Source organism: Gymnoscopelus microlampas, assembly GCF_963454915.1.
Source record: "Gymnoscopelus microlampas genome assembly, chromosome: 11".
NCBI lineage: Eukaryota > Metazoa > Chordata > Actinopteri > Myctophiformes > Myctophidae > Gymnoscopelus > Gymnoscopelus microlampas.
This window is the reverse complement of record NC_139948.1, coordinates 35,054,188-35,078,616: the sequence shown is the minus strand read 5'-3', so window position 1 is coordinate 35,078,616 and position 24,429 is coordinate 35,054,188. Positions and strand designations below refer to the sequence as shown.

Sequence of the window (24,429 nt, the reverse complement as noted above, 5' to 3'; positions counted from 1 at the left end):
ACCCTATCTACGTACGTATATTGACCGGGGTCCTCCAGAGATCTGTTCTCGGTCCCCTCCTTTTTCCCCTAGACACCAAATGTCTTATAGCAGATCTACGAGCTTGTAAGATCGTCTATTTTCGGTGAACGTTCGCCGATTTTCTGCAAATGTTTGCGTATTATGACATGCTCAGAATAAGGACGCTAGGGTTCATGTACAGTTTAACACTCTCAGAGTTCAATTGACGGATTTTACGGTGTGGTACCGAGCCAAATGCATTTCCTAGGTCCAGAAATAAAACATGAAAATCTCTTATTAGGTTTATTAGATTTTATGCCAATTCAGGCTTTCATGTTTTAAGCAGACTGAGAAATGTGATTATCAAATTTCTTTCAGCCATGATGTGCACTAGAGTATCAATTGATATATTTATTGACTCCCCTGTTTCTAAGTAGCTTGTAGTTACTGCACTGAAGATCTTTTGCATCTGCTTCCAAGAGACAAAACTGCAATATAATGGAAATCATTTCTCACTTTGAATCTGAATTCCTTCCTTCTGAATTCCCATGCTCATGCATCCACACACACTAATTTGCCAAAGAATCTATTTAATGTGGCTATGAAAAGCTCCACTATGAAAAGCTCTGCTGGCAGTAGATTGCTAAATACTGGCTTCTTACCCGGGACAATCACATTTGAACCAACGGGCCAGGAAAAAGAAAAATAAGCTTGGAGATGTAGGGAGACCAATGTTACTGAACAAACACTTTATACTGTAGCAATGAGTACTATCAGAATATAGAGCTATTTAACACATATTTTACCAACACAATATTACTTACCCTACCTTTAATTACTGACCAGCTTTACTTAGTGTGTCGTGTACCACAGCTGTTCAACCACTGTAAGATCAAACCCCGACATCTTAAGTGCGGAAGTGGAACCCTTCAAACATACATTATTGTCTGTGTCTTGAATTGCTAACCATTTAAGACTTGTTTTATACTTTGTCGTACGAAAATGGGTGATCTACAAGCTCACAACAACTTCCATTGCAACGCGTTGTGAGCTTATAGATATTTTCGCCGAATGCTTGCCTATTTTCACAGAATGTTTATGTATTTTCTCTGAATATTTGCCTATTATGACATGCCAAGGATGGGGCAAGTGGTTAAGGCAGAGAGAGCATTTCATTGTATTATTAATACACATGACACGGTTGACATTAAAGTTGAACTGAATTTAAACTTTAGCACGCAGACACAACAAACGTACATCTTTAAGAAGTGGTTTGGCCTTGATCTCCCACAATCTCATACAGGTGTTATTGCCCTTTGGGAATAAAACGTGAAAGTTGGAAGGATTCTAAACCAAAGAAGTGGCACAATGTCGTACTTTGAAAACAGCACATCATTTATTCCAGCTAGAGGAGCAAATCCATTAATTCAATCTCATGACCTTCTTCCGGTACCTCCAGATGGTCAGTTTGACTGTTATGAATCGTGCTAGTCAGAAATGATTGCAGTGACTGATGTGTAGGGGTGTGTAATACCGGTGACATTATGGCCTACAAACCTTTGTTTAAAAACAAAAAAGTGCAGTGCAATGTAGAGCAGGGGTTCCCAAACTTATCCATGCCAAAGGGATCCCCAGATATTCTCTGGTTGCAGCCTCCCTAAAATGAATGTAAATTGTAAATTAATTCCTTTTGAACACCTACTTGGTTGGACATGTGTGTAGGAGTGAACAGGAAAGAATCCTGCACACTGTCTTCACTTACAGCAAATAGGTATTGCGTTTTGGTCGAACTGACCTTCATCGGGTATCAAGACACCTGATTAAGGTCAGTTCGACCGCAACATATTTTCAGCAATTTTCCTATTGTGAAAAATGGCTTGAAAAAAGAAAGAAAAGAAAATAGCTCGTCTACAAGCTCACAACGAGTCTTGTAGATCTGCTATTTTAGATTTTTGTCAGACACAACAGAAACCGTGGAGATCTTCAACATGCACTGATGTCAGACACAAATGCGTGATGAACAACACCGATTTGGGCATGTGTCCCCTGGGTGTCTCTGATACGCCCATATATGGGCATGTCGGTCAGATCAGTGGTGTGACATAGGTGTGAAGGCTGCGTTGTAGTCCGAATGTCTAATGACATGAAAAGTGGTTAAACTGGCACAATAATCTTGTGAATTTAATTTGAATTGGCTCCCTTGACGCCCCCCACTTTGAAAACCTGTGATGTAAACCATTGTTTCTCAACATAGGGTCCATGGACCATGCACCTAGGGGTCCAAATGGACCCTTTACGGCTCTGTAACTCTGTATACAAATGGAACCAAATGAACCCGTTAAGGGTCTGTAACTCTGTATACAAATGGAATCATATACAGTACTGTAGTTTGGATTTTATGTAGATTGAGGTCTCAGACCATTTTTACAGAGATTAGAAATGATATCAACTGGGGGGTCTGGCCTAATGCAAGGGTTCCCAAACTGTTCAGGCCCTGACAAAATAATCCTATTTGAACTGGGGACCCCCCAACCTGACAAGCACTTGGAATTGTAGGAATTCCATTTTTTTCTTAACTCGGTTCCACAGAACCGCACTGCGAAGCGTTGTGATCTTGTATATCGGGTATTTTCACCATGTTTATATATTTGACAATTTGACCAATTTGGTATTAAAAAGGTGTTAAAAGTCGTTAAATTGTAACTTTAGAAATGTGCAGATAGCCTGTATACACTTATACTGTATATTGGTTGGTGAGAAAACAATGTTGCACATTAAACAAATTATTTGGGGACCCCTCGACCCCCAGTTTGGGTGCCACTGGCCTAATGTATAACAAACTGGGGGTCCTTGAAATTCAAAAGGTTGAGAATCACTGGTGTATAGTACAGTAGACCATAGAGGAAGCAATTATCAGAGTCATTGGTATCCTTGTGAAAGAGAAGCCATGTTGAGGAAGAGAGAATCATTAATTGTGTCAATGATCTCATCAACACATGCATCATTCATCATCATGGCAAATTGTGTTGTTCTAACCCTGAAATCTGAACCAGGGCTCTGGTAGAAATGCCTACATGTCCTTTGTGTTCAGACACAGCGATGGTCAAATTTCCTTCCCCGGCACTAAATGAGTCTTTCGCAAGGTCAATACTCTTAGAGGGATTATCAAGCTCTGAATTACAAGACAAAATATGGGCAGATATATAGGCCAAATTACACCTATCATAGAAATAATCATCACCGTAAAATGGAGTAGGTGAGGCATATAACAGGATTACATCCTTGATGCACTGAACTAACAACTGGATCTGTACAGCGTGGCTGATACTGCCTAGGTTTACCCTGTGGAAGGGGAAATGTAATGAATGTTGAACCGTGAATGTTTTACTAGCATTGTGTATTACCATAATAATGTTTTTTTTCTGTGACCAATACTCCTACTGTACCAATGCAATCAGTGCTATCAGTGTTTCAGGCTATTTACTTGCATTACACCTCCAAACAGATACCTGCAACATGGGTGGCAAATCATGTGCTGTTATAGGCTGCCACAATGAAAAATGTTGTTGAATTTTATGAGAGACCAATCTTGAAAACAAGTGTTGAAGATCAGCCTCTCACTCATTGCTGTGGAGAGTCAAGTCACATTTATTTATAGCATATTTCATATGACAGTTGTATTTACGATGTGCTTCACAATAAAGACAAGAATGGGTAAAGATCGAACATAAGATAGAAACAGAAATTATTACATACTGTATGAAAACATTTGAGCGTTTGTTTTTGGCTTTTATTTGACAAACCTGTTAATAATTGCCTATTTTTGCGACAATGTTTCATACCGTACGTGTACTTGAAGTAAGGGCCGTTGTAGCAGCTGTTCCTGAAAAAGGTTAATACCAGTTCTCTAAATGTTACTGTAAATGAACATAAGTAAAGTGGTTGTACAAAATGTCATTTTGACTATGCTTGCACCTCTTGGTTCTTTATCTAAGCTTCAGACCTCCCAAAACAAACTGATTTGATTACGTCTCTGCCTAAAGCCCATGACCCAGCCGGTCTAATTCCAACACACTTTGCTAGTCTGGGATGGCGCAGGGTAGAAGACAGGGTTAAGCTAATAAAAATGAGATTGGTATTTAGGATAGTCAAAGGGGCAGTGCCCTCAATACCCTCATACCTGACTAACTACTTCTCCAAAGTGAGTGACACCCACAGCCACAATACTAGAGGGAGCGACAACGATCTGGTAGCCTACCACCCAAATATAGAACAAATTCTCTTTGTACTACTCTGCCTGCCACCAAAATGTGGAATGCCCTGACACCATCCATTAAAAGATGTGAATCGCTGGTTTCTTTCAAACCTGGCCTGCAAAAGCATCTATCAGGAGACCACAAGGGGAGGTAAATGCAAATTCCCATAGAAAGGAGGTGTCGTTCACTGCCGCCGTTTTTCCTTTTTCTCCTTAGTACATATAGGGTTTTGTATTTGTTGATGTATTATTGTTATTTTTAATGTTTTTCTTATGCTATGTTGATGAATTGAATACATAGGAGGACCGCGATGGAAACAAGTCCCCAGGACATTTACACCTATCATAGAAATGTTTACATTTCTGACTAAAGTGTTCAATCAATCAATCAATCAATCAATCAATCAATCAATCCAACAGAGATCCTGTGTTCATTTGAGAAATATTTCACTTGGCGAGTGCCTTGATTTCACCACTCTCAGAGCATAATGTACAATGATGTTCTTTTGGGACTGATGTTTGCAACTTGTATATCTATTACAACTTTATTGGAAAAGAACAACGGGAAATCAACGCTTTCTGGATGTGTTATTTATTTATTTGCATACTAGACATTTCCTGTTCATTAAAATTCATTTTATTTGGCATGTTATCTATCCTAATTATGCAATCATCATCAGATGTGTTATGGTGTGGGCACCCGCTGGCCTAGCGGTCCAGGCGCATGCCACATATAGGCTCTAATGCCTGACAGCGTGTCGCGGGTTTGACTCCCGTTCCCGACGGCCTTTGCTGCGTGTCTCTCCCCATCTCTCTCCCGGTCTCTCTCCCTATTTCCTGTCTATCTCCTGTACTATCAACAAAGGCAGAAAAAGTCCCAAAAATATCTTTAAAAAAAAAGTTATGGTGTGGCTTATATAGCTTCAATAATGCATGTTTTCATTCAATTCTCTGATCTTTGAAGAAGGCAAGAGAAATACATATTGTCGCTGTCGGGCAGAAACCTTGTATCTCAATTTTTTCAACTTTTTTGTTTTTTCGTAAATCAATGCCCTACATCATCATTTAAGAGTCTCACACAAAAGTAGCGAAAATAGCAGATCTATAAGCTCACAACGTGTTGCAATGTGACGCGTTGCTTTCACTATTTTAAAATGTTTTTAAAAATAATATTAAAAAAGGAACGGTTTTGGACATAGAAGGTTTCCACCCGACAGCAATGATATAGTCATGGGCAAGAGTGTGCATGACCTCATAATGCACAAAACACCCTTCAATAATGTTAAATTAAAAATAAGATTAGAAAAGGTCAAAAAGGTAGAAATTACTTTCTCTTCGAAAAATAAATGTGTCGAAGGGAGCATTAGCAAGTTGGGTTAGGGTTAAAAGGTCAAAGATGGAAATCAAACTTTTATTGGTTCATCACCGGATCATAAAATGTATTTCATTGGGAAATAACCCTATTAGCCACTCTAACACAGACTGATTAACAGTCTAATTGTTACAGAAACTTGTGTAAATGAAAGGAGTCTATATGAATATGTAGATTTTCTTTTCACCAAGCTCAGTAGACGTGAATAGATGAGCAGTTGATGTTGAGATTACCTTAATTTATGAGAACATGGAGGAATATAATTAACATTGATTTAGAGTGCTAATCCTCTTTAAAACATTGTCATTCCAAGCAGTCACGTCCCACAGAGACGACGGGTATGAAACTGTAAACCTGTGAGAATATGAGGCATGCTGGGTAGTACAGCACCTCTGTGTTCTCATTATGCTCTCATTATCAAAAATGGATTTTACTCAGAAAACGTTTTCGTCTTGACCGCAAAAGCACGACCAGCCCTATAAATGTGACTGACTGACTGACTGACTGACTGACTGGGGTCCAATGGCAGCTGTGAGGATATTGCAAGTGGGCCCTCAAATAACTGAAACACTACGGTTTTGTTGATAATACAGTATAACATTAATATAACAAATAATGTAAAAACAAATGTCATGGTATTTCTTTTTCTTTAACCACTTAAACCCCATATGGATAACCGAGTCCCTTAGGGCTCAATACTAGTATCTTTTCTGTTTTCTGTTATTGTGGAGAAAGCTTTCGCTGAAAAAGAAAAGTTGCGTCGCATTTTGAGCTGAATCTTTTTTTGTGAGCTGAAAAGTTCCACTGATCTAAGCCGGAACACAATTACATCATCAGGGGCCGTTTACAGCGTCTCCACAGTCTTCAATTTCACCCTCAGCGTCCTCAGAAGGTGGTCACAACTTCATCACTCACCTCGGCCGAGTGTTGCCACTTCCTGTATGTGTCATTTCAAATTAAAAGCATCTACGTTTTTGTACATGGTAGATACAGCCTTATACTAGATTTTCACCTAGTCTTGTTTTGTTTTTCATTTGTCAGAACCGATATTGCTACACTAAACTAAGCTTGTACAGTCGATCAGCTATTTGTCATATGAAGATATAAACATTATAGTGCTTAAGAAAATGTCCCCCGCTGGGTTTGTTATAACAAATTGAACCCTGGGCACACACCAATGATAATTCATGGTCCAAATCATTGTGTTCAGACAATAGAATTAATAAGATATTTTTGTCTCTCTGGTTTGTCTTAAGGAGAAAACAACAGCATGTTAACAGGAGGAGGGTAAGGGAGAGGGGGAGGTGAAGTGTTTCTTGAAACGATGAGTTTTCAGGCTATGACAGACAGGAGGGGGCGTGAAGTGCTCCTTGAGGAGATGGGGAACGATGGAAGGCAGGAAGGCAGGGACAGACTATGCAGGCCTCGCGTCTGTGTGAATCTCATGCACAGATCTCTCCCTGGAGAGGATTTAGGGGGGTTGGGGACAAGGTTGCCTGTAGCATTGTGGTTGAGCTGCAGGGGCACAGAGAGAGCACACTCAGGAACCCTGCCTGGCCACAGTCCTCTCCCCCTGTAGATAGGAAATCACTAGAGCCTGAGAAGGGAGATGGTGACTGATACGCTTGTAAGCAAAGGTCCAACATGGGGAACGTTGTCGAGTGTGAATGTAGCAGAGGAATGGGTCGTGGCCGTGATGTTGTCAGTAGAGATGAGCAGGCCTTGTAGAGGGCAGGTTTTCTTTTCTTTTTTTTTCTTTCTTTTTTTCCCAGGGAAGAACAGGAGCCCAGAATTGTCAAGGCTGGACTTGGTGGAGAGATGGGGGGGGGGGGGGGGGGGGGGGCAGAGATCCAGCTGGAGTTATCCACTAGGCAAGCACAGATGCTCACCTCAACCTTGATGACAGACGAGGTAAAGTAGTGGAAAAGTCAAGCACATAGCTTTAACAGAGGCTCTTTTCTCCTGACCAATTGGGTCATGTTAGGTACAGTACAGTAAGTGTTGAGACTATGGATCAAATAGTATCTGAAAATGATTCTCAGCGATTGTTTAAAACCTAGCTTTGAATACAATGTGGCTGTGGTTCAGTTCTAGCACTGAATGTATTGCCTTGCTTTGACAGGAAGTCACCAGGCTCTGGCAAATGGTAATGATAATATGCTATGTGGGTACAAAGTTTAATCTATATAGTTGAGACGCATTATGTCAGTGGTAAATAAAGTGTCACAAATGAACCCACATGAACATACGGTGTAACGTACGGTGTAAAGGAGGGCACTATTGTGTTTACAATGTGAAGAGACATCTGACAGTAGCGAAAGCCGGTGGACCCTTATCTGGGTCAGGATGTGTTATTATGATGAACATACTTAAATAAACAATGAAATGCAAATCTAAATGAAACACTGACAGTTCCCTCTTGAGCCCTCTCATCCAGAGGGACCAATACAGTATAGTCATCATTTCATTTTTTAATATTCTTGCAGCGAGTTCCATGAATCAGTAGCAGGCAATGTTAAAGCTCTTGTGCTTAATTAAATTCTGACTAGAGCAACAGATAACAAAAAACAACTCTCACCAGAATTTTCCATAAAGATATTATCAACATTTTTATTATTATTATAATTTTTCACAAATAATGAGGAAACATGGCCATAAGTGCTTTGTGGGTACAAATGTACCAATGCAAGTGGACAAGGCAAACCAGTCACGCTGGGCACAGTGATGAGTGAGAGCTTTATAGTCCGTAATAAACCTCACAGACATGAGTGTCCAAGACACAAAGACACGCAGGTGGAAAGTGAACACAAAACATCACCACAATAAAATACTGGCAGGTATCTACAGTACACTGTAAAATCCTCAGCATTATTTGAACTCTGAGAGTGATGGACCCATGTGGTGATTTCTACTCTGTATCTACAGTACAGCAGTTTATTTGTGACTGTAAAAGAACATCACCATGACCCTTTTAACAAGGTGCAGAATCTGTAGCCTTAAAGACATGCAGTCATTAACCACTTAAACTCTATATGCCGTACTTCGCTGACCGGGGTCCCCCAAGGGTCTGTAACCCCCCCCCCCCCCCCCCCCCTTTTCCCTCTACAATAAACCTCTTCGCGGAAAATAGCCTATCTGCAAGCTCACAACACGCCGCAACGCAATGCTTTGTGAGCTTGTAGATCTGCTATTTCCGGCAAATGTTCCCCTATTTTCACAGAATGTTCACCTATTGTGACATGCCCAGAACAGGGCCGCTGGGGTTATTTCTGAGTAGTGGTAAGAGTTTTGGAACATTTTAAATTGTGTTGACATGAGTTTGTTTTCCTGGTCTACAAATGTGATATACAGTATTATACATAATATTTGACGTCATGTGACAAAGTAACGATTAGAAAAAGTGTTGGTAGAGTTTCAGTATCATGCTTAAGCTAATTATGTATTCTTGCAACTATATGGCAGCATGTGACAAAAGGCAGAAAGCTGAGTAGGGGTGAGGATAAAAAAAATAGATTTACAGATTGTGAAGAGGTAGCGTCTACCCTTTTAATAGCATAAAGTGCTATAAAAGAACATAATGGAACAATCAGAGAGTGATGCTTATTAACAGACTTGGTGCTTTACCCACGTAACAGACAGTGTGTGAGAGAGAGAGAGCTGTTGTCCTCGTAGGGATGTGATCACACCTATTTCAATGAGACCATCAAGCGCTCCATGCCCCCACGATACTTTATGTAACTCCCCCCCCCCACACACACACACACACACACACACACACACACACACACACACACACACACACACACACACACACACACACACACACACACACACACACACACCTTCAAACAAACTAGCCTTTGTTTAGATGAATTGTTTACAAGATAAAAGCAATATATTTCTGTGCCAAGAGCACACATTTTAAGGAGAGGTTTCCACCCCGGGCCATCTGTGTGCTAAACATTCATTTGACTTTTGCTTTTGCTTTCCATTGTTTTTACAGTAAGCATGGCCTTGGTTTTCAAACAAACAAAAAATCAAACTCAATCTAATATGTTTGAGGTTAAAGTTAGCGTTAGTTGATTATGCAAAAAAGAAAGAATTGAAAATAAATCAACTAGAGGCTTATTCTTCCAGACTGTACAAGAATTGTCATTTTATATGGATGAATATGGTAGGATTAACTGAGGCTTATTTGAAAGTGGCAGAATGGATTTCAAGAGGTTTTCAATACCCTCAATAATAATTATAGGGAAATTCAACATGCCGTACTGCATATGTGTATCTGCACTGGGGATTCATAACTATGTGTTGGGAGAAAGAGGAAGGGCAGGATTTATTTCCTCTCTGTACAGGTCCCATTGGATGGCATAGATTTTCTGATTCTGTGAGATTCCAATTGCAGAATGCAAAACAGAGCTGGTTTATCACACATTCACGCACGCACTAACACACACACACACACACACACACTAACACACACACACACGCACGCACGCACGCACGCACGCACGCACGCACGCACGCACGCACGTACGCACGCACGCACGCACGCACGCACGCACGCACGCACGCACGCACGCACGCACACACACACACACACACACACACACACACACACACACACACACACACACACACACACACACACACACACACACACACACACACACACACTGCTTGTAACATGGCACATCACAGAATAAAAGGCATTTGTGTCCACTGTTGACATGACAAATTGCTGGCTACGGAACAGCCCATAGACAGATACAGTTCAGAGAGGATTTCCCCGCAGTGATTGAAATGTAGCTACAGTATTTTGTGGTTTACTCCACTGTGTTGAAATCCAAGGCTCAGTGATAATTGGCACCTACCATTTAGAGAATGACACATGCATTGTTATATGTTATTTCTCAGCAGAAATGTGTTTCTCCAGAGTAGAATTGTCAGTTAACACTCCGAATTGACTGAAATCTCAGTTTTAATGATGTGGAACCAGTCTATAAATGCAGCGTTGATCATCCCAAGCATAGCGTACTCTTGAACATTATGCCAAAGTGGAGAATTCAGCCACCATAATCCATCATTGCATTTTATTTCTCATTATCAAGGTGCACTGTAAAAACGTCATTGCTAATTTAACCCTGATGGTGTTGGTGGAAGAGTTCTAAATGTTTCCACTCAGAGTTACAGTAACACTGAGGATTTTACTGTGCACATTTTGTAAATTAATTTGGAACAAAATGTATATTTTTGAAAAATTCTCAATTGGACACACCAGTAGGGTGCAGACATGAGCTTTGTGTAGGAACATTTGTGTAGGTAAAATATGTATCGAATTGTCTTGACGGGATTCATAGTGAACTTTTATAGAAACAATGAGATGGTAGGTGCATTGCAGTGGTTCTCAACCTGTGGGTCAGGACCCCTCTCTTCACATGATTTGTTTTGGGGGAGGTCCTCAGGTGACAGTGAAGTGACAATTTAAGGACTTTTAAAACCTTTTTAATACAAAAAAAAGACCATTACTACATCAAAAGTAATCAACAGTCAAATGGCCAAATTGACAAATAATATAAGAAAGAGGCAACAATAGTGAAAATATAGCCGATCTACAAGCTCACAACGCCTTGCATTGTGAGGTCTTGTGTGCTTGTAGATCTGCTATTTTCACACACCAGTAGGGTGCAGACATGAGCTTTGTGTAGGAACATGTCAAATATTTATCAAATAATCTTGTCGGGATTCATAGTGAACCTTTTATAGAAACAATGAGATATATACTGGCATTGTGTATAGCAGTGGTTCTCAACCTGTGGGTCGGGACCTGACCCACATGATTTTTTTTTTTTTTTGGGGGGGGTGTAAAGTGACAATTTAAGGACTTTTCAGACCTTATTAATTCCCAAAAAAGACCATTACTGCATCAAAAGTAATCAACGGCCAAATGGCCAATTGTCAAATAATATAAGAAAGAGGCAACAATTGTGAAAATAGACGATCTACAAGCTCACAATGCCTCCCAAGGCCAGGCGTTGTGAGATCTGCTATTTTCACAATATTTATCTGCGGAACCGAGTCAAACTAAATGTAATCCCTCAACTCCTATACAATTCCAAGTGCTTATCAGGGTGGAGGGTCCCCAGTTCAAATGTAATTTTGTCGAGGGGGTCACGGCCTGAAAAGGTTGAGAACCACATGGTGTAGAGGCACGGGCACTATATAGTATCCTCCATTTGCACAAGTATACTATGATGTGAATGAGGGAGGAGTATTTCTACTCCACTATTTTAGATTGTGAAATCTGACGTTTATAGCCTACTTGTGCGGGGATAGAGAAAAAGTGGGTGTACACTTTTATTTGTGCGGTGGCTCCACACATACAGCGCTTCAGTTCAGATGAGCTCACGCAAGCCCGATGCGCACATCGTAAGATCTATAAAGGCACAAGGACAGCATTCCCTAGTAGCACAAAGAGTATAGATCCATTTAGCTTAGGTTGTTACTTTATGTTTCACAAAGTTAGGAACGAAGGGGACATTTCTTTTTTTTTTTTTGTACTCTTTGTTCGAGAGATCCGACGGATTTGTTGCCAAATTGGCGGTTTTGAATCCACAGCTGTGGTGAATCGAGGATTGAGTGAGCAGTTGATGAAGACGTGCTTTCTTTTTGCAGCCTACAGCCTGTATACTTCAAGCCACTCGCTTTTTCTTTTCTCCATAAAATGCCAAGACTCCATCCATCATACTCTGTCCAGTTCAAGCCGGGCTGCTCATTTGGAAGGACGCCAGACCCCAGTCAGTCTTTCAAATCTGCAAGTTCAGTCCAATAAATGGTGACATACTCTGTCAGCGTTGGAATAAGAAATCGATACTCAAGAGAAAGGGGACGCGATATTCTTTCGGAATTCCATCGATCCATTTCCCCACCACTATCCTTATAAATATGCGATTTGGTGGTGGTGGGTCGGCGCGGTCCAGCTTCACGCGTTTTCAGCTGGAGGAGCGGTGCTGCTGATAGTGACAGATTATTGTTGTTGAGTGTCCATAGATGCAAGACTTGGGGTGGAAACATGTCTGGGCACTTCTCTGATCAGAGGATCACTGCTATCAGAGATGGCATTTTGGTCCAGCACACAGGTCTTCTTTACCTCTAAAGTGCCCCGGAAGATCCTATTCATGTTCACCCTGTCCCTCTCCGTCACATACCTGTTCTACAGCTTGATGAGCTGCTACAACTCGCTGCAGTTCCCCTTGCAGGAGAACTACGTGTTTCAGGGCAGGCTGGTGACCGAGGAGACAACTTTTGTCACATTGAGGGAGAAACTTTATCCCACTTCGTTCCAGGGCGGCTACCCCCCCGAGGAGGACTCGGAATTCGTCGAGGCTACCGCTTCTTCGGCTCAGACCACTGCGATTTCCACGCTAAAAGATTATGTCGAAGCGGAGCAGAGGACGGTGGAGTGGGTTAGGAGTCAGGCGGCTCCGACTAAGCCAGCCTCGGTGCATCAGCAGCACAGCACCGCCGCTGTCCGCGGTGCTGAAGTCCTGGCGCTCCTCAAGGAGCGCCAGGACTTCAGCACCACGGACGGCGACCTCGGGGTGAACTGCACGTCGGATTACGGGGTGAAGAAACTTCCCCAGGCCATCATAATCGGGGTGAAAAAAGGTGGAACCAGAGCTCTGCTGGAGGCTCTGAGGGTCCACCCGGATGTTAGAGCCGTTGGGAATGAGCCGCACTTCTTTGACAGGAACTACGAGAAGGGGCTGGACTGGTACAGGTGAGGTCTAGTCTAGCCTTTGATCCCCCGGATAGAATGATCAAACAGTTGCATAACAATTGGATCAATTTTAGATCAAATAATCCAAATAACCACCGTACATATAGTATTTTATTTTAAACATATTATTATTATTAGTAGTAGTAGTAGTAGTATTAGTAGTATTATTTTACTATTACTATTATTAGTAGTAGTAGTAATAGTAGTAGTATTTTTAGTTTTATTTTATTACAACAGTCATACTCATAGTACCACATCAGCACTGATATGTACTGCATGTAAACCATCATACTTATAGCCTTTGCAGTTTGGAATTAATACTTTGACCCATACAAGAAATTATATTGTTTTGGTAGAAGTGCTGCTGTATAGTGTTTTTCGTGAATCACTATCTATTATGGAACAATATAGTAGTATATCATCCTGGTCATGAGTCCATGGTGTTCTTACAGCTGTCTGTATAGTGCTGATAATAACACGGGCCTGTCATAGACTGTGTCACATCATTCCCTGTTTTATGTCAAACCTACAGTATACCAGGCTTTGAAATCCCATATTACACACACACACACACACACACACACACACACACACACACACACACACACACACACACACACACACACACACACACACACACACACACACACACACACACACACACACGCTCACTTTGTTTTCAAGAAGATAGATGATGTTAGTTAATTTTGCTTAAGCCTCTAGAACTATTACATTTAATCTATGCTCAGTTTACTGTAACATTTACTGCTTTTTAATTTACTACCTCATTTACTCTAGTCATGGTTTAGCTTTGACCAAAAAAAACTGAAAGTAAAAACCAATTGCTCAGTATAAGTTAAAACTTAGAGTAAAAACTGATTGCTCAGTTTATTTGAAGCTTTAACTAGTGTAGCCTTAACACACATGCACACAAGCATGCGCACACATACTAAATAATGCAGAAGCTATAGAATATAGTATACTGTAGATGTGGGATTTACAGATTCCAGTATATATTGATAGAAGTGCATGTTTAGTGTATTTTTCAGTGTTGCACCCATCTTATAATAAAGTACTTGAAGAACTTAAACCATTTCTTTCCATTTTGATTTGAACCATAAACATAAACTAACACATAATGCATTATTTTTTATTACATTTACTGACATACATTTGGTCTATCCTGTGCAGTTGGTTCACACAAGAACAGATGTGATCAGCATAACGCCAACCGTCTGTTGGTACTGTACACCACCAGTCCACTTACAGTAAAATCATGAATTAATCATTAATATAACTCTAAGAGTGCAGCCTCATAGTTGAGTAATCAATTAATCGGTTGGTTTGATGTTAGTTGACCAAGACATTGTTGGTTGATTAGTAAATGTTTGTGTTTTTTCTCCATATCGAGTTAATTTCCTGAAATAATAATAAGCATGAGAATAACTGAGATTTAAAGAGTTGCTTTTACATGAATGCAGTTGGCAAACGGAAATTTTACAGATTTGTCGATTAAATCTAATAATTGATTAGTTGATCAACTCCTTACTATTAGTCAACTAAGAATTTGTTTTGTAAAAATGGATGAAACACTGTGGATTTTACTGCGTATGTACTCTTATTGTGTTGGCATTCAAATTTCATTCAGGTATGGGCTATTAGACAGAGAAGTGCCTTTTTTGTTTATTAGTGGTGTTCATGGCAGTACAATCGAGTCCAAGGTTAAATCATCGTCCATGTAGCGGGCGCTCAGTAAAGCATTATTCTCGCATGGCAATGTTTGTCAAGGGGAATTTAGGCTTTTTAATGGACTCACTGAGCTGATGAGGATGAGGTCTCTGAGTACCTTCACCCAGAGAGCTTGCTGTGCGTGCTTTCCATAGAAGCACAGTCTTCTGCTCTGGTTTGTCAGCCGAGGAGCATCTGCTTTCGTACTATTGCAGAGAGATGGGAGCTCTCTGCTGTTCATTTAGCCTGTGTTAATGTGAACTGTTTCATTACACTTATGGTGCAAGGCTCATTAAACAGGAAGATGACAGGCTTACATAAATAATAATAAGTGTGCTTGTGTGTTTTAGTGCCCCTGAGCCAATCAAATCCCTTAAGCGCCCTTAATTTTATGTCTGTGATTGTCCTGCGTGTAACGTTAACCTCGGCGTGATTTGTGCATGAAAAGAATGAGATATTCATGGAACATGAGTTTTGCACCCATGGGGAGAATAGACCCAATCTGTCTGTTCTGTCAGCTACTGTCAAACAAATTACAGGGAACATGGGAAAATACTTAGTGGAAAATTACATCCGTTGTCAACATTCCTAATTCTGAACAAAGTTAGGAGGACAGATACTGTATATATAAACTGACATTTATTGTCGTGTTGTTTTTCGTCGTTGTTTGTAGAAGGAATGTCATCTCCTTTCCTCTGTCGGAGAAGTACAGTACTGGCTATTGTGTGTGGCTATTGTGTGTGTAATGTTTAACCTCCGTCTAGATGTATTAGCCCAGTGTTCATAGGCAATAACGGTGTTTAAGTATGGATGTGTGTTGAGGGTCCTTAATTCTCTACACCTTTGATGGTTAACAACAGACTGTGTGGTGCAGAATGCTTATGTACTGAAGTGTCTCATGCAGTCAATTGCTCTTGAACTTTATTGCTACACCACATGGAGTCTAGAAATGTCTTCTATGCCAATTGGAATGAACTGCATTGAAGTATTAGTCGGCAATACTAATATGCATTGGATAATGGCAAAAATTAATTAATATCTTCGACATCTTTTACATCACATCACCTTACTAGATCTCTATATAGACAAGGCAGAGTTTCAGAAAATGTGTTTATTGAAAGTGCTGAAGGCATATTGTGTTAATTAATGACATTTTCTAGGGGTATTAAGCGGTGCTGAATCCAAATCTGCTATATGTCTGCTAATGCCTCAAAATGGACAATTTAAAGATGGTGGCCACAACTAAAACACCTGCTTTTTAAGGTTTTCATACAGTATATAGGGAATCCAATGCTATTTTCAGATTTTAGATCAAATGTGTGGAAACTGCAAGAAACTCATATACTGCATGGGGAAAATGTGTAGTCAGTGTAATTGCAAAAAACTTGGAACAAATTCCTGACCATGAAATGTCTTCAGCAATGTGTTTGTAAAGGTGTCTAGTAACACTGAAGTTGGGGTACCCGCAACTTTATGTGAAAATGTTTAATTCTGCCTTAAGTAGCTTGTTTGGGGTCAAACTATGGTTTTTCATGATTGTGGATCAATTGCACCAATACCACTCCTTGGCAGAAAAACAACCACACCCACTTTTCCCTCTAGTCACAAACCCATTTCTTGTGTGAAAGTATACAGTATATTCCTGGGTGCATGTACATTAAAACGTAGCTTTGTTTGTTTATTTCAATTTCTCAAATACTACGAGATACTGCTCCACAATCAGATGCCTCAGGAGGAGTATGGCGCCTGCTACCTCAGAGCAGTAGTTCTCAACATGGGAGTCGCGACCCACTGATGGGTCGCAAAATAATTTGGAGGGGTCGCCAGATGCTTTTCTGAATGTACTCAAATAAATGAAAATCTGAATAGAGAAATTTATGAATACATTTTTGATTCATATTTTTGTTTTCTTAGTTAATATTTCAGTAAAAAGCACAGTTAAGAATATTTAATTAGTAGGTAACATTTTTCGGAGGAAGAGGAGAGTGAGGAAGTGCGTATGCACACACATCTGTGTGTGTGGCCACACTAAGACAGACCATTCACGCTGTTTCTGCGCTCACTGCAGTACAGGGGAGATTTACTCCCTCCCTTTGCCACATGCTGTAAGCTTAACTTCCTCCATGAAAGTTTAAAAAATGTTTATATGACAACAGCAAATGGTTAATCCATGTAAGGAAATAATCACAATACATGAAACGGTGGCTCTCAACAGCCAATGGACGGTGGATGGAACGGTGTGATGGATGCATCTTGCCGTTACTAACATCCATACAAAATATCACACACCCAACACCCCACAAGTATTGCCGACTTCGACCCGCATGTGAGAAGCTCAAAGTGGGCAAGTTGAGGCACAGCTGTTTACAAACCTCTGCCTAGGCACCCCATAACAAACCAACCACACCACCATATCCCCTCTACCCGCCTAAGGAGCTCCATATCCCTGTTACACTCGTCCAACACTCCTGCCTAGACACCTGGTAGACACTTCTGGAAGTTATGCACTGATCTCCACACCCTCTGGGCCGATAAGAGGCCATGTCTATGCACTGTATCCCCACTGAGGAGCCCACCTTTCCGATACACCTGATGGCCCAGCTCAGTCTCCTAAGTCTGGAGCTTTTCAAATCCATATACTGTATTACATCATTTATTTATGTTTTTATTCATGCATTTATTTATTTGACAGCAGGTACTATGTGATAAAGTCATGTGATATTCACTAATAAATTACAATTTCGATTCCACAATATACATATATATGAGTTTGAAGCAGTTTCCTCACATTTGATCTCAAATCAGAATATGGCATTGAATTCCCCATGAAAACCTAAAAAAGGTAAATTCAATCAAGAGTCTACCTTGTTTATTCAAAAATATATGTTTTTTTTATATAGGCTAGCCTATTTCAGCATAATGGTGGCTGCCATCTTTAAATTGTCAATTTTGAGGCATTAGCACTCATTTTTGAACGGACATACAGCAGATTTGGATTCAGCACCCCTTAGAAAATATGTTACGCCTTCGGGGTTAAGACTTTTGGAAATCTGACCTAGTCTCATTATAGTTACTTAGGGTGTTTGTGTGTTTTTGCATTTTTATTTGAACCATTATTTATGGTTCAAATAAGGATAGGTCCCACTGAGAATAAAGATCTTTTTTTACAGGAGAGTCCTGGCCAGACAGTTGTAAACAGACATGAAACTGGCAACATTACTATACACTGAACAGCATTGCAAAGAACAAAATGCAGTCATGCACCAACACCCCAACGATTATGTCTCCAAGTCTTTCAAAATGGATTGAAAAGCATTCAATTTATTTATTTAAGTTGAAAAACAGTATATGGGTGTGGAATACCCAAAAGGCCCTTTACAGCACTCCGTATGATCATGTGGTACATACAACATATAACCGTACTGTATATTTATAAGTGTACATGATAGGAAACGGCGGCAAGAAAAAGAGCCCATTTCTTGCAGATTAATGTAATGGATACAGGCCAAAAAATTAAGTGTGAACAGGGAGTGAGATGTGTCACCACATCCATGGCGTCCTGAACAGTTCCTCTAGTGTGTTTTTGGCTTAACAGATAGAGTGTCAGCAAAGCAGAGCCATCATCAATGGAAATAAAGGACATTAAGGGCATTCATGATGGCCTGTTGGTGCTTGTCATGCTGCGACAATTTCCAGTTATCTGAACTCTTGTGCTCCACTCAATGCTGAACCAAGAAACCTTTGTCACAAAGCTGTTGGATTGCTAGTACAAATGGCCTAACCTGTTATCAGCCATGTGCCGGTTTATACCTTATCTGTGATGTGATTCTATAGATAAGTATAGATATGTTTTAAGCACCCGAGTTCCGTGTTCACCGTCACCCACTTTTCTGGGATGACACTTGTTGCTATAGATACCATAGACGGGTTTCCGAGCGACGTCATCACAGAGCAGAATGCGCAATCTGCGCATGCCTGGGGGTGGAAGGCGCGTTCGAAAATACAGCCCTGAGCGGCAGTGAGCGCACTGGCCAATACAAACTAATAGGCGAGTGTGCTCCGGTGCGTAATTTCCAAACGCACCCATAGGCTTCCCCCCGCAGCTGCGCGGTCATATTCCTCTCAATGTTTACTAACAGGAAACCTGTCTATAAGCAACACATTCACATCGAACAAATGCATCACAGAGGTGTTGATTACTTCCACTTCCGTGTTTGACATTGAAGCATTTCTACACTAGGTGTGATTCAAAATACGACTTAACAAAGTACCCTGCCATTAAATTGTTGTAGTACTGTATAAAGATGAGGTCCAACATACATTGCACTAAAAGTATTGCATTGACTTTTGATCGTAACAATTTTTCATGCTGCCTGCTGCACTCTGTGTAACCTTTAGAAGCAGTTACTGTACCTCAGTAAAGGAGGCTTGATCTGGAGGTCAGTTCATGGCATTTTCTCTATAGTAGTGTGAACAAATGTGGCTTTAACACTTAAACCCATACACTTGTACAGTACTGTTCTTTGTTGACGGCAGTCCCTCAGGAACAGAAGCTCTCTCTGAACGTACATACAACACTGTTTACTGACACCAACTAGTCAGTCAGCGATGTTTGATAAGTAAAAAACCCAACAACAGCTAGATACTCCTGCACACACTTTTCTCTGCCTTATTTGTGAACTTTTCGGTCAGACAAAGATCTTCATTAGGACGTAAAGCACAGTTGATGTGGATTTATTCACTTAATATGTTAAACGAGAGGGGTTGGCACACATTTCCAATTATCCAATTAGATTTGTTTGGTGATGATTAAAAGGTATGCTTTATGTCCCAAAGGTCTGAAAGACTAGCCTGGTAAACCCTCCCTCCGGAAATCTCATTTCCATTCGATTTCAAGAAGGAGTCTGGCATGAATCAACCTATTTTCGGCATGGCCGTCCCAAAAGTCCCGTTGCGTCACATAGTCTGGAGCTCGTCAAAATGAACTGCTCATTGGCTGAAGGGGAAAAACGATCATTGGTTGAAGGGGTTGTCAGTCAACGGTATTACTCCCGCCCAACTCCAGCCCACAGCCAATATTGCAGAACGAGCAATCATGCCAGACTCCTTCTTGAAATCGAATGGAAATGAGATTTCCGGAGGGAGGGTTTACCAGGCTACTGAAAGACAGACAAAGCACTGAAAAGTGTATACAGAGTATGCTGTGTTTTATTTATTTATATATGTATTTATTTAAGGGAATTCTAAGGGGATTTAGTTGCAGCACAACATGCATTTTTGAGAGTGTGCATGTTGATCTCTCCTTGCATAAGAAAACTGCCATCAAAACCGTCTCATTGGGGAATCTTGGGCATGGAAAACAACTTTCTACTCTCTGTGATGAAAAGCCCAAGTTTTTAACAAGGCAGAACTTTTTCAGAAGTAACATTTCTGTTATCATCATAGGAATTGCACAATTACTTTAAAGACAACCATGGTCCTGAGGGTTTAGAGAGGATTAATTTGCTTATGATTCACAAACATCTTTGGGAAAGAAGTGCAAATCACGCAATATAATTGATTAAAAAATATATTTGGATTGTCTTCACTGCTTTGGCAGTGAAAACTCATCAGATACTGTACGATCAATGTACTGATAACATTAAAAGAAAACGTCATTACAAGTGTATGACATATTTTTAAGCTGATTTAAATATTAAGTCCCTGAGTAAATTGAACTTTGAATGCCAATGTGTGTTTGAAAACGTGTGCTACTCTATAGATCACATGAAATATTCCCAACCTCTACATTCATTTCCAAATCCCTGAATAGAAATCGTGTGTTCATCCACCTAAATGACATGCGATTTAGATGAGAACAAGTCAAGGAAATGCATATGGTTGCAATCCTTATGTTTTATGTCCTACCCAGGTCTCTGTGGAGACCAAACATCTACCTCTCAGCCAATAGAGAATCCCCATGCAGGGGAGATATTGTGCCTACTAGTTGTCACCCAGCAGGTGTACTACCTGATGCCAGGGTCTACATTTCTTAATGAAACTAGGATCGAGACCACTGATATCTAGCCACTGCAATGTGCTAGTTATATTGTATTATTTAGCATACTCTACCATACAGATTGGGTAAAATTAAGTTTTATTCCTGAACATATGTTCCAGCTTTAACTGTGCTTAAAGCTTACCCAAATCCACAAAAGCCTTCTAACTATAATAGCTAGCATCTAAAAGTATTAGAAAGGAATTATTGCCATTAAGATTTGTAAACTTTCCTGATGTTGAGTTTGAATTAGTGTGGAGCTGTTGCCCCCCCCCCCCCCCCCCCACGCAGGTGCAACAAAACCTCTCTTATGTAAACCTCTGCACTCTCTATCTCTCCATCTCTCTCTCTATATCTCTCTATCTCTATCTCTCTATCTCTCTCTCTCTCTCTCTCTCTCTCTCTCTCTCTCTCTCTCTCTCTCTCTCTCTCTCTCGGTGCACTGTTAAATCAAGTCTATTATTCAGTATTGTTAAAAGATTAATTCTGAGCTTCTTCTATGATGAAGCTAGGAAAAACAAAAATGGAAGAAAAATAGTTAAAATTATCCTAGTTTAAGTAAATGTCCTGTTGTCCTGAAGTAGCCATTGTGGAGTGTGACTGTTGAGATGTCAATCAAAACATGATCTGCCACACCCACACAGTCTTGTAGTTAGCTAAATGAGTTTAATCTCGTCTTGTACCAGAATTACCACTCCATGTTGTCAAATGCAATCTGTTGGGGGTGGTGGTTCCTGTCCACCACCGCAGAGACTAGAGGAGTTTGAATCTTCAGTACTGCCTCCAGCATGGCTGGATGTTCTAACAGTCAGCTGTGTTCCAGGGAGTGAAGCAGCGTGGCCAGATTTTGCAAGAGAAACAAGCAACCAGGTCTATGAAAACTAGCCCAAAAGAAGCGTCTAGGCTGCATGATCACACACACAGGCCGGTCTCCTGCTAAATTTGTTAATAGGCTATAGCATCAAAATCAGTTGAACCACTTGAACCCTATTTACAGCAGCTATTTGAAAATAGCCAATCTAGATCTACAAGAAAATCTATTTTCTTGTAGATGTTCTATTTTCAACAATAACAAAAACCTTGAAAGAAAAAGATAAATATTTGGAATATTTTGAAACATTTTACAACACAAATCTTGTGCGGGGGTCCCTAGCTAAAAATATTTTCCGATGGGGGATCCGCGACCAAATACAGTACATGTGAATGTGGTGGTCCTTGACATGAAAATGTTTGAGAACCACTGGGTTAAACAACATTAGGAAGGAAGCCATAATTAGCAACTACACTTTAGAAACAAGCCTAGGAAACCGCAACCCTCAAGTACCAATATTTACAAACGACAGAAAAACAAGCCCAATGTCGCTTATAATAAACGGACATGACAACAGTGGGAGTGAAGCCGGGCAGGGACGGCTGTCATTGACGCTGCACTAGCGTGACTCATACAGGTTGGCCAAGGCCCCTGTTCATTGGGAGATAGGAAGAATAGCGTCTCACTCCACATGCGTTAACGTCCTCCCGGTGAAAGTCCTGTCAAGTGAAAAGCAGCAGACTGGCGGTGTCACGTGTATTGGAGGTGACGCGTGCTTGTCTGCACCCTCCCTAGAGAACCAACCAATAGGGGTCAGCAGCGACAAGGGACTACAGTCCAAGGGGGAGTGGTTATTGGCAGAACAGAAAACTAAATTCCAGTACTCACTGCTAAAATGCTTGTTTACGCAATAAGTACCAAACCAACGCTCAAATGCCATGTTATACAACATAGGTAAAATTACAAGTACTGTATGCATGTCAACTTTAGTGTGTCTCTTGGTTGAAATGGCAGGTTTCGTTCAATTTCGACCCCTCTGTCACATGGTACTAATGTTTGTGTCTAGAATCACTGCGCCGCGGCAGCCTACTCACGCACAAAAAATAGTACCATGTGACAGAGGGGTCTAAATTGAACAAAACCTGTTCTATATGGTAGAAATAGGTCAACAATACAAATGACGCTAGTTTTTTAAATGTATTTATTTTTAATGAGCGGCCCCCACCAAATCTACTAATCTACCGGAACTACATTCATATTTATCAGAAACGGACCATAACTCTGACCACGGGACTCGGGCAATCAATTAATACCTTTGCAACCACTACATTAATGGTAAGTATTTCCTACAGAAAATACTCAAAAAATCTGAACTAACCCTTTAATGCTGGCAGTTTGACAGTTGCAGAGAGCGATTCAGCTTTGTGAAAATGAACGAACGAGACAAATTTGAATCAAAACTCTTGATGCAAACAACTAGGGATAGAGAGCCCAGATATGGCAAAGAACAACCCGAAACAAATGACTCATCCTCTTAACAGCAACAGCAAGCCTTGTAGATACATTCTAAATTGTGTTTATGAATATACCTACACACAGTACTGCTTTATTGACCCTGCTTTGATTATGGGAATAATCTGTCTAAGTTGTTTTCATGAACAGCAGAAGATGGTTGTGTTACTATTCCTGTTTTCATTCATTATTCATTATCCAGTGCAGAAGAAGCCATGTTTACTTGGATTGTGGTATTTACATGTCCAAACAACCCTACGATAATAATGCAATTACAGTATAATATCACAGTTTTACAAATCATTGCAGCATCAATATTCCAAAATATGACTATAATCTAATTTCTTTAACCACTTAGTACTTTGACTGCAGTCCCCCATTTACCATTTACACCAAATCTCGTCAAAAATATCCAATATTCAACCTACACTGCAAAAAAAACAAGGTTTCCGGCTATGAAAACCGATGAATATGAGATGTAAACTCAGAGAATTTACAAGAATTTACAAGAGTTTTCCACTCGGAAAACTCAAAGTTTTGTAGGTCGGTAAACTCCTGTATGGTACCAAATTAAGTATGCGTGACCCCCTGCTGGGGTTGCTGCCAGAAAATCACACCTTCAGCCCTGACCTAGATTTCCACAATTTGGTAGGGGGGAGATCCCCCCTCCCTATCTCGAGTAATGCTACTGAGCATGTGCAATAAGCCACGTATGATTGGCTGTGACGTAGGTGGGCATCCCGCCCTCATTTTGGGGGTCACATTGTGTGGGGGGGGGGGGGGGGGGCTCACAAGGTGACCCCCCCTCCTAGGGATCTTGGGGGGGGGGGGGGGTGCCCCCCCCCCTTATTTTATTTATATATATATATATATATATATATATATATATATATATATATATATATATATATATATTTATATGTTATGTATGCAT

At 40.5% G+C, this 24,429-nt stretch overlaps 1 protein-coding gene across 1 annotated transcript in view; it reads left to right on the top strand.

The window, feature by feature from the left end:
- Positions 1-12,677: 12,677 nt before the first annotated feature.
- hs3st4 (heparan sulfate (glucosamine) 3-O-sulfotransferase 4) overlaps positions 12,678-24,429 on the top strand; it is a gene marked incomplete at its 3' end in the record, with an annotated part of 108,430 nt that continues 96,678 nt past the window's right edge. Inside the window, exon 1 of the mRNA XM_084072462.1 lies at positions 12,678-13,407. Coding sequence (XP_083928588.1) covers positions 12,743-13,407 — 665 coding nt within the window. The 5' untranslated portion in view covers positions 12,678-12,742. The remainder of the gene's footprint in view (positions 13,408-24,429) is intronic.